Source organism: Lithobates pipiens, unplaced genomic scaffold (assembly GCF_037356315.1).
Source record: "Lithobates pipiens isolate NorthernLeopardFrog02 unplaced genomic scaffold, aLitPip1_a1.2 Scaffold_13, whole genome shotgun sequence".
Lineage (NCBI taxonomy): Eukaryota > Metazoa > Chordata > Amphibia > Anura > Ranidae > Lithobates > Lithobates pipiens.
In genome coordinates, this window is record NW_027507718.1 from 96,375,638 (window position 1) to 96,388,163 (window position 12,526).

Consider the following 12,526-nt stretch of genomic DNA (forward strand, 5'->3'; position numbering starts at 1 on the left):
GTAATTGGTATCAGCGAGTACAAAAAGAAAAGTATTTGTACTCGTACTCATAAAAAAAAAAATGGTATGGGTGCATCCCTAAAAACAACCCATTCAGTTTTAAATAGAAATGAAAAGAAAAACGTTTGTGTATACTGTAGCAGGGGTAGCCCAACCTTTTGAAGAGCGAGGGCCACTTAACGAATTGGTTACCGTTCGTGGGCCACAATGAATGGAGCAGGCAGATGACAAAACCTGGCCACTCTGAATATGCAGAGCAGACACAGGTACAGCCTTCTGTACTCGATGGACTCCAATCTGATCCGCCCAGACGGAAGGGGGACGGATCCTCTTCTGTTTTTTCAAAGTGGATCGGATTGGAGATAGGCAGATGTAAATGGACACAAATCTGTTTACATCTACCGCTCCAAAGATGTGAAGGGAGGGTCTGATTGGATCTGCCTGAAAAACGGGACAGGCTGACATAATTGGACCGATCATGTGAAAGGGGCTGCTTTCACACTGATGTGCTGCAGTTTACCCCCACTGCGGTTGCAGCGCAGTGCACCTGTGGCTTTCCTGCGGGTTAGCTGCGTTTAGTCATAGACTTGTATTATATTCTGCAGGTGTGGTGCACTTTCAGAAAGTGCACCAAAACTCCTGCATGGCTTAGTGCAGGTAACCCGCAGGTGCACTGTGCTAAACCTGTGGATCCCTTTGAAAGCAGCCTAGTAACCACTGCAGAAGAGATATGCCCATATATACGCAGTGATTTTAGTAGAATCTCCCTTGCTACAGGTATTGTCGGCGGTTGCTGTCCCAGGTGGAGTGCAATTGGCATCACTTCGCCTGTGACAAGAGCTGGCTCTATAAAGGAAGCATCGGCTTATGTGGTTCTGCTCCTTCCGCAGCTGTACTTTCTCTAGTGTCGCCTCTATTCGGAACACATGCTCTGGAATGGAAGATCAGAGACCCACAATCTGGGCTTTACAACCTGCCATTCCAGAGAAGGAGGACACGTGCCACATCCAAGGCTCATTGATCCACATGTAGCCCGCCAGCCAGTGGTTGGGCATTTCTGGTGTATAGATGGAAAAAAAACAAAAAACATTATAAATTTATTTTCTTTATAAGTGATCGTATAAATGGTTAATTAGTGTATCGCTAAGTGTTACATAAACAAAATACGTGAAAGTGTAATTAAACACACAGTATGAATATAATTATACAATATAATACACAAAAAAAGAAGACAAACATTTGTGTTTATGTGGACTGTTACAGCCATAGGACACATTGGATCGAGTTCTTTAAATTTTGAACTACGTTTACCCAGTTTTGTTTCTGGTGTTGCACTAATATTTTTTTGTGTATTATATTGTATGATTTTATTCATACTGTGTGTTTAATTACACTTTCACGTATTTTGTTTATATAACACTTAGAGCTACACTAATTAAAGCGGGGTTCCACCCTAAAGTGGAACTTCCGCTTATTGGAACCCTCCCCCCCTCCGGTGTCACAATTGGCACCTTTCAGGGGGAAGGGGGGTGCAGCTACCTGTCAAAGACAGGTATTTACACTCACTTCTGGGCATAGACTCCCACGGGAGTCTATGCCTCTTCCTGTCCCTGCGTGCTGTCTGCTGGGACACACACGGGTCCCAGAGACAGCGCGGACAATTCCTATTGCGCTGCGCGACTCGCGCATGCGCAGTAGGGAGCCGGGAAGTGAAGCCGCAACGCTTCACTTCCTGATTCCCTCACCTAGAATGGTGGCGGCAGAAGCCGAGAGCCGAGCGATCAATCGGTCTCGGCTGCCGGCATCGCTGGACCCCGGGACAGGTGAGTGTCCATTTATTAAAAGTCAGCAGCTGCAGTATTTGTAGCTGCTGGCTTTTAATATTTTTTTCCACAGTGCAATCCCGCTTTAACCATTTTACTGCTTGGCTTTGTTTGCTTGAGTGTTAGCCGCTCATTATTTCAGTATTATTTCCTTAGAGCAGTGTTTTCCCCCACCATTCCCACGTGATCATATAACCTTTGTTCTTAGCTGCATAAGGAGCTCAGAGAGCTGGGATAGGAGAAACAGCAGCATTCTGATCTTCCCAGTGAAAGGCTGTGCAGAGGGGTGTTCCAGGACAAGTCTGATTATTGGAGGAGAGCACACTGAGTTCTCAGCACAGCTAGAGAACTGACCACAGTGTATTCTTCTGTTCAGTGTGGTCAGTTTTTAATAGAAAAACAGAGGGACTGGCAGGAACATCAGATTATTCTTCATTCCCCTCAAGGCCTCCTGCTCTCTAGCTCCCTTGTGACCTCCTCCCATACTCGCTTCCAGAACTTTTCCAGAGCCTCTCCAATCCTATGGAACTCCTTACCCCAATCTGTTTGATTATCTCCTATAATCTCCTATTATATTAGCTTTTAGACGACCCCTGAAAACACTTTTTTTTCAGAGAAGCCTACCCTACCCACACCTAACTGTATTTTCATTTTCACCATGTGATCATCCCCCACAGCTATTGCCTTTTGTTCTACTTGTCCCTTCTAGATTGTAAGCTCTAAAGAGCAAGGCCCTCTGATCCCTTCTGTATTGATTTGTATTGTAAATGTACTGTCTGCCCTCATGTTGTAAAGTGCTGTGCAAACTGTTGGCGCTATATAAATCCTGTATGATAATAATAATTTTATGTAAAAAGAAGCAATATAAAGAGAACAGGAGACTTGTTCATACATGGTACAGCAGGTACATATGAGGATTATGAAATGTTGGGGTAACATTATGATATACTTTCCTACATTGTCTATTGCATTAGAGTGTGTACCCCAGAGCACAAAAACACATTCATGTATATCAGCAGAGCAGTGATTGGTGTCAGTAGTTTTTATGTTGTAAATATTTTTTACAATTCATTTCTTACAATTATTTTTTACAATATTTTTTATTTATTTTTTTTACATTTTTTTAGGAGCCCTGCTAGGGGACTTTGGTGAAACGTCAAGGGACAGAAGACAAAGCATCCCAGTCCCTTTCTCTGCAGCCTCAGCTGCACCGAACAGTAAACTAATTGAAAGTGCTCTTTGCTGAGCAGCTTTCTGTTCATTCACAAACTGAAGCATAGTAAACATAGTTCACTGTCCTTCATTTAAAGAGGAACTGCAGTCTGTTCACATAATTTGTAATAAAAATATATTTGCCATTCTGAAGCTTCCCTCCAACCACTTTGCATATTATTTTATATATACTGCGATTCTGTACTTGCCAAATATGCTGCAGAAATCTCCCTCCACTAAGTCAGGCTGCAGTCATTTTAACTTTGGGCAGGCTGATGGTGCTACCTGTTTACTTCCTGGATTTACACCGAGGTACAACTCCAGCTCTGCAGTCCTTATTGGCCCTCTTATGGCTCATCCCCCCTCCCTTCCTGGCAAACTCTCACCAGAGTGAGAGAGAGCTGTGCATGATGTCATAAGCCTAGGCTAATGACCAGATAAGAAACAGGAAGTATGCTGTATAAGAAAAAAAAATGTTTTACTATCCAAAGTTAAAACAACAAGGGCAGAAGATTTAATAGATGGAAAGTTGAAAAAAATAACTGAAGGTCCGCTTTAAGAATGAACACAGGAGTGATCAGTACAGATCACCCACTGCGTTCATTCCTCCTGAAACATCCCCCACGGCAGCTTGCGGGAGAGGAGAGGAGGGAGACAAAAACAGGACATTCCATGGCTCAACTCACCAATCAGTCTGCTGACCAACCAGATTAACCTGTCCAACAGTCTGCATTAAAAACAGGGGTTTAGTTAGCACGTATTTGTAAACAGGAGAGGAGGGAAGCTGGCAGCACTGCAAGTGAGCAGACAGGGGGTGCCACGAAGCAAGGGGAGTCGTCTCCACACAGGGCGATTAAGGTGTGCCCAGGCACACCCAGCACACCCTGTGCGCACACCTAAGCTTTCCTATTTACTAGGGATGAGCTCCAGCGCGTTCGCAAATTCCACGTGCAGAGCCCGCCAGGAAGTCAGCGCTGCGCTAATCACAGGCAGTGAAACATTTCCCGGTCTCTGCAGCCGTAAGAAGCATAAGGATTAAGAATAGCCAATGTTGATTAAGAGACTAAAGTTTCACTTTAAAAGTTCTGTCCAATTGGAGACATTTCTCTTACACCCTATCCCTGTGACATTCATAAAAGAAATAGGCAGAGCAGTTGTCACTAAGAAGGGTAGGCACTGACACCAATAATAAGCATGCCTTTCCACAGCAACATCGAAGTTCTGCGCTTTACACACGCTCCCTCAGAGAACAGGCCTCCCGGAAGTTCACACCCCCCCTCTAAAACCATAGACGCGCTAACCTAGTGCCTGGCAAGAACGTCTCTCTGCCTGGCCTCCCATTCTGTGAGAACCGGAAGCGGCTGCCAGCGGCGTCCTACAGCCGTGCACGCTTCTCTCTTTGGTGCCTCTGGAGTAAGTTCCAGAAACCGGCCGGCCAATCAGAGCGGGAATCCGTTGAAGCCCTCGCGAGATTTTCTGGTAGTCTTGCGCCTTTCGGAGCCGAGCTCGTCCGCTATCTGCACGGAGAGGATCATAACCGGGGAGCAGCCATGTCTCGGCGGAGGCACAGCGATGAGAGTGATGGTGAGAGACTCTATGAGGGGGGGTTCTATGTGAATAAACGCAGCTTGTAGCTGTGTGTTGTGAGACTCTGAATCCTTTGTAATGCACAAAGCTAATACTCTGGGCTCTGCTGTAGGGCTGACTTCTTAGATATGGGCAGATGTGCATTCTAAGTTCAGTACATTGGTCACTGTACACAGCAATACACATTGGTTCTCTTGTGTGTGGAAATTATTATGGGTCCAGTCATGTAAACCCTTCTGCACACGCGTGTATGTATCAATTCATACTCCAAATATGCAGGCTTTTTTTATTTTTTTGCCAGGAAAAAAAAAATCCCTTAATGTTGAGTATGTACGTGCGTTTATGCGCATATGATAAAAGTAAATGCGTTTTTTCTGGCCTCAAAATATGAACATTGAAGTGCATTTACTCTCATATGCACGTTTACACATGTATATGCATAAATTATGCTCATCTCCCCTCCGCAGCTTTGCCATGGGGTGTGTTTTTATTTTTTTATGTGAAAATTCACTCTGAACCGCTTCAGCTCCCCTGCCTGACCAAGCCGTTTTTTGTTTTTTTTTGCGATGCAGTACTACGCTTTAACTTGACAATTGCACGGTCCTGTGACACTGTACCCAAATAAGATTTTTTTTTTTTTTTTTTTATCCCCTCAAATAGATCTTTCTTTTGGTGCTATTTGACATTGCGTGTGTGTGGCTTTTTTATTTTTTTTGTGCTATAAAGAAAAAACACTAATATTGGGAGGGAAAAAACATATATAATTTTTTTTCTATTCGCAATCAAAAAAAACAAATTCCTTCATAAATTTAGGCCAATATGTACCCTGCTACCTATTTTTGTTAAAAACATTCCCAATAAGCGTATACTGATTGGTTTGCGCTAGGGTTGCTCCGATGCTTGGTCCAATACCATCCTCAGCGTAGCAGGGGGGGGCCAGGCAGGCTCACAGGTGATCAATGCGGCAGTCCGGGGGAGGTACACAGATTTCCCAACCCCCCCCGTATAGGTGCTGGTCCTCCCTCCCGCCTGCGGATGTCAGATGCTTTATTGAAAGCTATACAGGGAGATCGGTGCTCTGTAATTTACTGGCTCCTTCCTTTTTGGAATGCACAGTCAGTGATCACTGACTGTCCATATCTGAGCATTGTAAACTGTTTACGCCTGTCCATTCATATTCAGTGAAGCTGGGGCTGCAGAGAAAGGGACTGGGGAATCTGTGTACGCAGTCCCTTTTCCTGTCTCCAAGGGGAGATGTAAGGGGTCTGTTTAGACCCCTGATAGTGATAGCTCACCAAAGGCGCCCCCCAAAGAAAAAAATCATAATAAATATTTAAAGGTTAAATTGTAAACATTTAAAAAAAAAAAAAAAAACACTGACACCATCCATTCACCCCCACCAACTCACACCATCAGTGCTGCATATTAGTGCCACTGTCACATGACATTAAAAAAAGTATCTAATCAGTATCGGCGGGGGGGGGGGGGGGAGAAATGTATCGGTATTTGGTTTAAAAAAAAAAAAAAAAGTTGTATCGGTGCAACCCTAGTTTGTGCAAAAGTTATAGCATCTTCAAACTATGTATATCATTTTTATTTGTATTTATTACTAGTAATGGCAGTGATATGGGACGTTCTATAGGTATGAGATGCTCCCGAACTGTGCATGAGACCTACAATCTTCCGGTATGCGTTCCACTCACTTTGCAACAAGTGTTCTGTCGATAGGAAACACTCGCTCTTGAATGGCGCTTTTAAAGAAAAGCCATTTTTCTGTAAATGCTGCTCATGGACTATTCAGGTCTTTCAATATTGACAGAACACAGTCGCAAAGCAATGGTATGGGACGCATACAAGAAGATTGTATGTCGCATGCGCATTTTGAGAGAGTCACATATCAACATAACAGTGGCAATCAGTGACTTTTATAGTGGGACTGCGATATTGCGGTGGACAGTCCGACTCTCTGACACTTTTTTGACTCTTTTTGGGATTAGTGACACTAATTCAGTGATCAGTGCTAAAAATGCACACTCGGCATGGGCACCATTCAGAGAACATGTATGAATGTAAGGTGTTCTCTGATGTGGACATTAAGGATCGCTGCTGTAGCGGTGGCTACTAGGGTGATTCTTCACTTCTGGAGGGATTGGCCAGGTATGGAATATGTATACTTACATTGGCCCAAACAGAACCAATTTAAAAGAAAGGTTCATCTTTGGGAACATGTTGCATTTTCCACCCATCCCATGGGGGGGGTAGGGGGGGTGGGTGTAGGTTGGTTCAAATCTTGTAGCCACTACGTGTCATTCATGTGAATGAATGAACTACAACTTTTGCGGCTGACAGCTTTCAGTTCTCAACTAACAGAGTGCTGATGAGCACTCTTGGTAGTTCATTGATTCTTCCTGTCGCTGTGTAACTACCTGCGCATATCGGAGGTACAAGCAGACAGCTTACACTGACAGTCTGCTGTTCAGAAGTGGAATGCTTTACATGCTCCTACAAAAAAAGTAAATGCACTTTTTTTGTCCCTGCAAAAAATTTTTTGCCTGGAGTGGAGCTGTTTGTGTCATGATTACATGTGTGTCTCATGAGCTGTATTGATGTGGAACATTGTGTCGTCCTATAGTTGTCTCAGGTTAGCACCCTTGTCATGGAGTGCTGGCTGGCACTTTTTTTTTCTGCTCACGGCATATTAGCAGATTTTATTGGACAATGTAAGTAATCTTCAAACGGATTTAATTCTTTTATATAAATATTAAATGTAGGGGTGCACCGAATGGGTTTTTTGGTACCGAAAATGGAAAAATACACTACGCCGAAAACCGATACCGAAAATGACTGTTTTTAAAAAATCTTTTTATACGGGGGATGTTCAGAGACTGGGGACGTGGTACGGGGGATGGTCAGAGACTGGGGACGTGGTACGGGGGATGGTCAGAGACTGGGGACGTGGTACGGGGGATAAGTACAGCTAGTGTGTTGTCTCCAGTACAGGGAAGAGAGAGGAGAGCCGCCTGGTTGAATAGAGTGCCGGGAACATCACAACTTTAATTTCAATAGCTGTGTGTTCCCCGTCTCGCACCGTCACATACAGCCCCCCCCCCCCCCCGTCCAGGCACTTTGATAGACAGATCACCCGTCCAATCCTGGGACGGGTGATCTGTCAAAGTTCCTCAAACAAGGGGGAGGGGCTGTATGTGACGGCGTGCGACGGAGAACACACAGCTATTGAAATTAAAGTTGTGATGTTCCCGGCACTCTATTCAACCAGGCGGCTCTCCTGCGCTATATACCCTCCATGATGGTGCTCTGCCCCGCCCCATTTTCGGCTCCATTATCGGCCGTTTTTTCCTTTCGGCAAATTGCCGAAAAGGGCATTTTCGGCCGATATGTTTCGGCAGCCGAAATTTTGGTGCATCCCTAATTAAATGTGCAAATGCAGGCATTTTTAACCAAAATGGAAATAAGTTTTGCTGATAGAGGAAACATAACACTTGTGTTGGAATTTTTTTTTTCCCCCCCCCACATTAAAACCCAGCAGTGGTGAGGGTAAGGATGTGTGTGGCCTTTGAGGGAGTATAGCTAACAGGGGTTGCGTGTAGTATACTGATTGGCTCATTACTTACACGCACTCGGAGTCATCATACTGATGGGCAACCTTTGATGCTGTGCTACCTCTCAGTGGCTCTGTGGTATCTCTTGGGTGGGGTGTGTAAAGGACAAATTAGGAGATGCACAAAGTATCAAAAATGTTGTTGTTCCCATAATGCTTATTGTGTGTTTTCAGCAGGTGTAGACCTCCAAAAGCCTGGCCTGAAAGATCAAAGCCTATTTCTTGGCAAATAAAAAAAAAGATTGCTCACTTTTGTCTAGGGGAACAATATAAGGAGAGATACCCAAGCCTCCGCTTCTCCTCAGAGCTACACCGGTCCCTGTAGCTTCTGCACCTCTGTGCTCTTGAAGTCTGGGGTCTTGACATCATCAAGACCAGAGCAGGGTCCATATGTCCTTCGGAACATGCATAGCATTCTCGCATGTCTGTTTTAATAATTATTATTATTATTATTATTATTATTATTTTTGTTTTTACTGAAGAGACAATGTATTCCCAAAATCATTAGTTTACCATATAGTAGTCAGCAAGAGGATACATTTTTTTTTTTGCTTAGAAAATATATAATGCATAACTTCAGTATTCTTTGGAAATTTTATTATGAATAGTCTATATAATTTGCCTGTCCTGCTTTCTCTGCTGTAAGTTTGATGGATAAGACACTTTTTGATAGGAAAGCTGAAGGCATCATGGCCCTGAATGCACCTGTTTTTGTCTTTGCACACAGGAGGACAACCTCACAAAAGGAGACGAGCATCTGAACCACTTGAAATAGAAGGGCGCTTGGAGTCATTGATATGTAGAGTTGGAGAGAAGGTATACATTTAGATCCCAACCTACCCCCAAAAAAATGAGCCCCATTATACAAACACACAAATCGGGGATCCTATGAGCAAAAACTGTGATTGCACTTCACTTGAGTGCAATATATCTAGTCCCATTATGCACAATTAACTCTAAATGGATGACCTGCAGGGGCTTTTAAACTGTCGCCTATGGAAAATGGAGGTTATTTAAGTTTGGCGGGTTATGATTCTGTTGGTCACTAGGGTGATTTAAAGGGGTTGTAAACTCGTGTTTTTTCACCTTAATGCGTTAAGGTGAAAAAACTTCTGACACTGAGCAGCCCACGCCCCCCTCTCCTCCTCTTTCTTTCCCACGGTGGAGACGCGTTCTGCCATTGGTTCCCACTGCTGTTGATCAAATCCAATGACGTGGGTTGTGGGGTGGAGCCGAGTCAGGCTTTCTGTGTGAATACACGCAGAAGCAGGACTCGGGAGCGTGCCCACATGGGTGTCCACCAAAGAGAGCGCTTCTCCAGCGTGGACACCCAATTCAAGGGAGGAGTTAAGTGTCGCCAGGGGTCCCCAGAAGGGGTGGATCAGGGCCACTCTGTGCAAAACGAACCACACAGTGGAGGTAAGTATGACGTTTTTTTTTTTTTTTTTAAAGTGCTTACAACCCCTTTTAAAATGTTATCTGATAGCTAAGATATTATTTTTTTTTTTTCTTAAATAGAAGATTTTTTGAAAAGCATAACCAAATTATTTTGCTAATTATGTGGTTTTTAAGAAGTAGCTGTGTTTAACTGTAAATCAAACTTTGTGGTCTGTTTTTGTCAGAGCTCATCATCGCTTGAAAGTAACTTGGAGGGCCTTGCTGGTGTCTTGGAAGCTGATCTACCAAACTATAAAAGTATTATCTTAAGAATCCTCTGTTCGGTGTAAGTGTGTGTCCTCCATTATATTTGGAATGCTTTCTAAAATAGTGTTTGTTTTTTTAAGTTTGTTTCCTTTCAGCTGGTCTCTGCACCATAAACCGGGAATATGGTAAATTAATTTGTACTTGTGCTGCTCCATTAATCTAATTCACACAGTTTAGAATTAATTGGTAATTCTAACTAGCTTATAATAAAACATGTACATGTAGTAACTTTTTTTTTTTTTCCTGTACTGTATGGAATGGTAAAAACCTCTTTCAGGTTTTATTGCTATCTGAGGACTCATTGGGGTTATTTGTGAAAGGCAAATCCACTTTGCACAAGTGCAAATTGCCCTGAAAGTGCACTTGGAACTGCAGTTGCTGTAACTCTAAGGGGTAGATCTGAAATGAGGGGAAGCTCTGCTGATTTTATCATCCAATCATGTGCAAGCTAAAATGCTGTTTTATTTTCCTTGCATATCCCCCCTCGGATCTACAGTGAGTGCACTTTCAGTGCAATTTTAAGTACACTTTGCACTTGTAGTGCAAAGTGGATTTGCCTTTCTTAAATAACCCCTGTTGAGTTTCCCTTCGCTTCTTTTCCCTGTCACGAGCTGTCAGCCAGACAGTAAAGTAGAAAAATCTCCAACAGGGATACAGATGACCAGACAGCAATAAAGTCTTTGTAGATCAGGTGAAGCGTCTCCTGCCACTGCGAGCAGTACAGGTTATGAATAGTACTGGTGATGCCAAGAAAGGAGCAGCAACCGCATTAGGCTTAGAGAGAGACACTGACACCCTGCTGCCTGTTTTTTTTTGTTTGACCAGGCCATTTATTTTTTTTTTTGGGGGGGGGCGATACGGTGCGTTACTTTAACTGACAAGTGCAACACTGTACCCAAACAATTTTTTTTTTTTTTTTTTTTTTTTTTCTTTTTTGCCTCGCAAATAGATTAAGTCTTCATCAATTTAGGCCAATATGTATTTTGCTACATATTTTTGGTACAAAAAAATCCAATAAGCGTATGATTGGCTTGCACAAAAGATATAGCATCTACAAACTATGGTATGTTTTTTTATCCTACTAGTAATGGCGGCGATCAGCAACTTATAGCGGCACTGCAATATTGCGGCAGACACTTAACTGCCAATTTTTGGGGACCAATGACACTAATGGTGATCAGTGCTAAAAATATGCACCATCACTACTGACGCTGACTGGGAAGGGGTTAAACGTCAGTGGTGATCAAAGGGTTAACTGTGTGCCTAGCCAGTGTTTGTGCACTGGGGAGAGGTGCTTTTACTACAGGAAAGCATTTATCCATGTTCCTGCTTTGCTTCCTTCCCTAATGACAGAATGGCGACCTGCCCTGTTTACATATGCAGATCATCATTCCGGCTCTCTGCCTAATGATCGACAGGTGTCGGCGGACATATAGAGTCTGCGGTACCAGCAGATCAGCTCCCACTGTGCCTAATCGGAGGGAGCGGGTCGCTGGTGGCACACTTTTGCACGCCCCGTGATCTGGCGCAGAGTGTCTGCCCTGCCGCAGTATACAGTATCTCACAAAAGTGGGGATACTCCTCACATTTTTGTAAATATTTTATTATCTTTTCATGTGACAAAACTGAAGAAATTACACGTTGCTTCAATGTAAAGTAGTGAGTGCACAGCTTGTATAACAGTACATTTAATGTCCCCTCAAAATAACTCAACACCCAGCCATTAATGTCTAAACCTCTGGCAACAAAAGTGAGTACACCCCTAAGTGAAAATGTCCAAATTGGGCCCAATTAGCCATTTTCCCTCCCTGGTGTCATGTGACTTGTTAGTGTTACAAGGTCTCGGGTGTGAATGGTAAGCAGGTGTGTTAAATTTGGCATTATTGCTCCCACTTCTCTCTTCTCATACTGGTCACTGAAAGTCCAGCATGGCACCTCATGGTAAAGAACTCAGAGGATCTGAAAAAAAAAAGCATTGTTGCTCTACGTAAAGATGGCCTAGGCTATAAAGGATTGCTAAGACCCTGAAACTGAGCTGCAGCACGGTGGCCAAGACCATACAACGGTTAAACGGGACAGGTTGCACTCGGGCCTAGCCATGGTCGACCAAAGAAGTTGAGTGCATGTGCTCCGCATCATATCCAGAGGTTGTCTTTTGGGAAATAGCCGTATGAGTGCTGCCAGCATTGCTGCAGAGGTTGAAGGGGTTTGGGGGTGGGGGTCGGGGTGTGTGTGTCGGCATCAAATTGGTCTCCATGGCTGTCATCCCAGAAAGAAGCCTCTTCTAAAGATGCACAAGAGAGCCTGCAATCAGTTTGCTGAAGACAAGTAGACTAAGGACATGGATTACTGGAACCATGTCCTGTAGTCTGAGATCAAGATAAACTTATTTGGTTTAGATGGTGTCAGGCATGTGGGGCAGCAGCCAAGTGAGAAGTACAGACAAGTGTCTTGCCTACAGTCGAGCATGGTGGTGGGAGTGTCATGGTCTGGGGCTGCATGAGTACTGCCAACACTGGGGAGCTACAGTTCATTGAAAGAACCATGAATGCCAACATGTACTGTGTCATACTGAAGCAGA

At 43.7% G+C, this 12,526-nt stretch overlaps 1 protein-coding gene across 1 annotated transcript in view; it reads left to right on the forward strand.

The window, feature by feature from the left end:
• Positions 1-4,370: 4,370 nt before the first annotated feature.
• Positions 4,371-12,526, forward strand: part of NCBP1 (nuclear cap binding protein subunit 1) — a 90,642-nt gene continuing 82,486 nt past the window's right edge. The window contains exons 1-3 of the mRNA XM_077475293.1: positions 4,371-4,619; positions 8,969-9,057; positions 9,864-9,964. Coding sequence (XP_077331419.1) covers positions 4,586-4,619; positions 8,969-9,057; positions 9,864-9,964 — 224 coding nt within the window. The 5' untranslated portion in view covers positions 4,371-4,585. The remainder of the gene's footprint in view (positions 4,620-8,968; positions 9,058-9,863; positions 9,965-12,526) is intronic.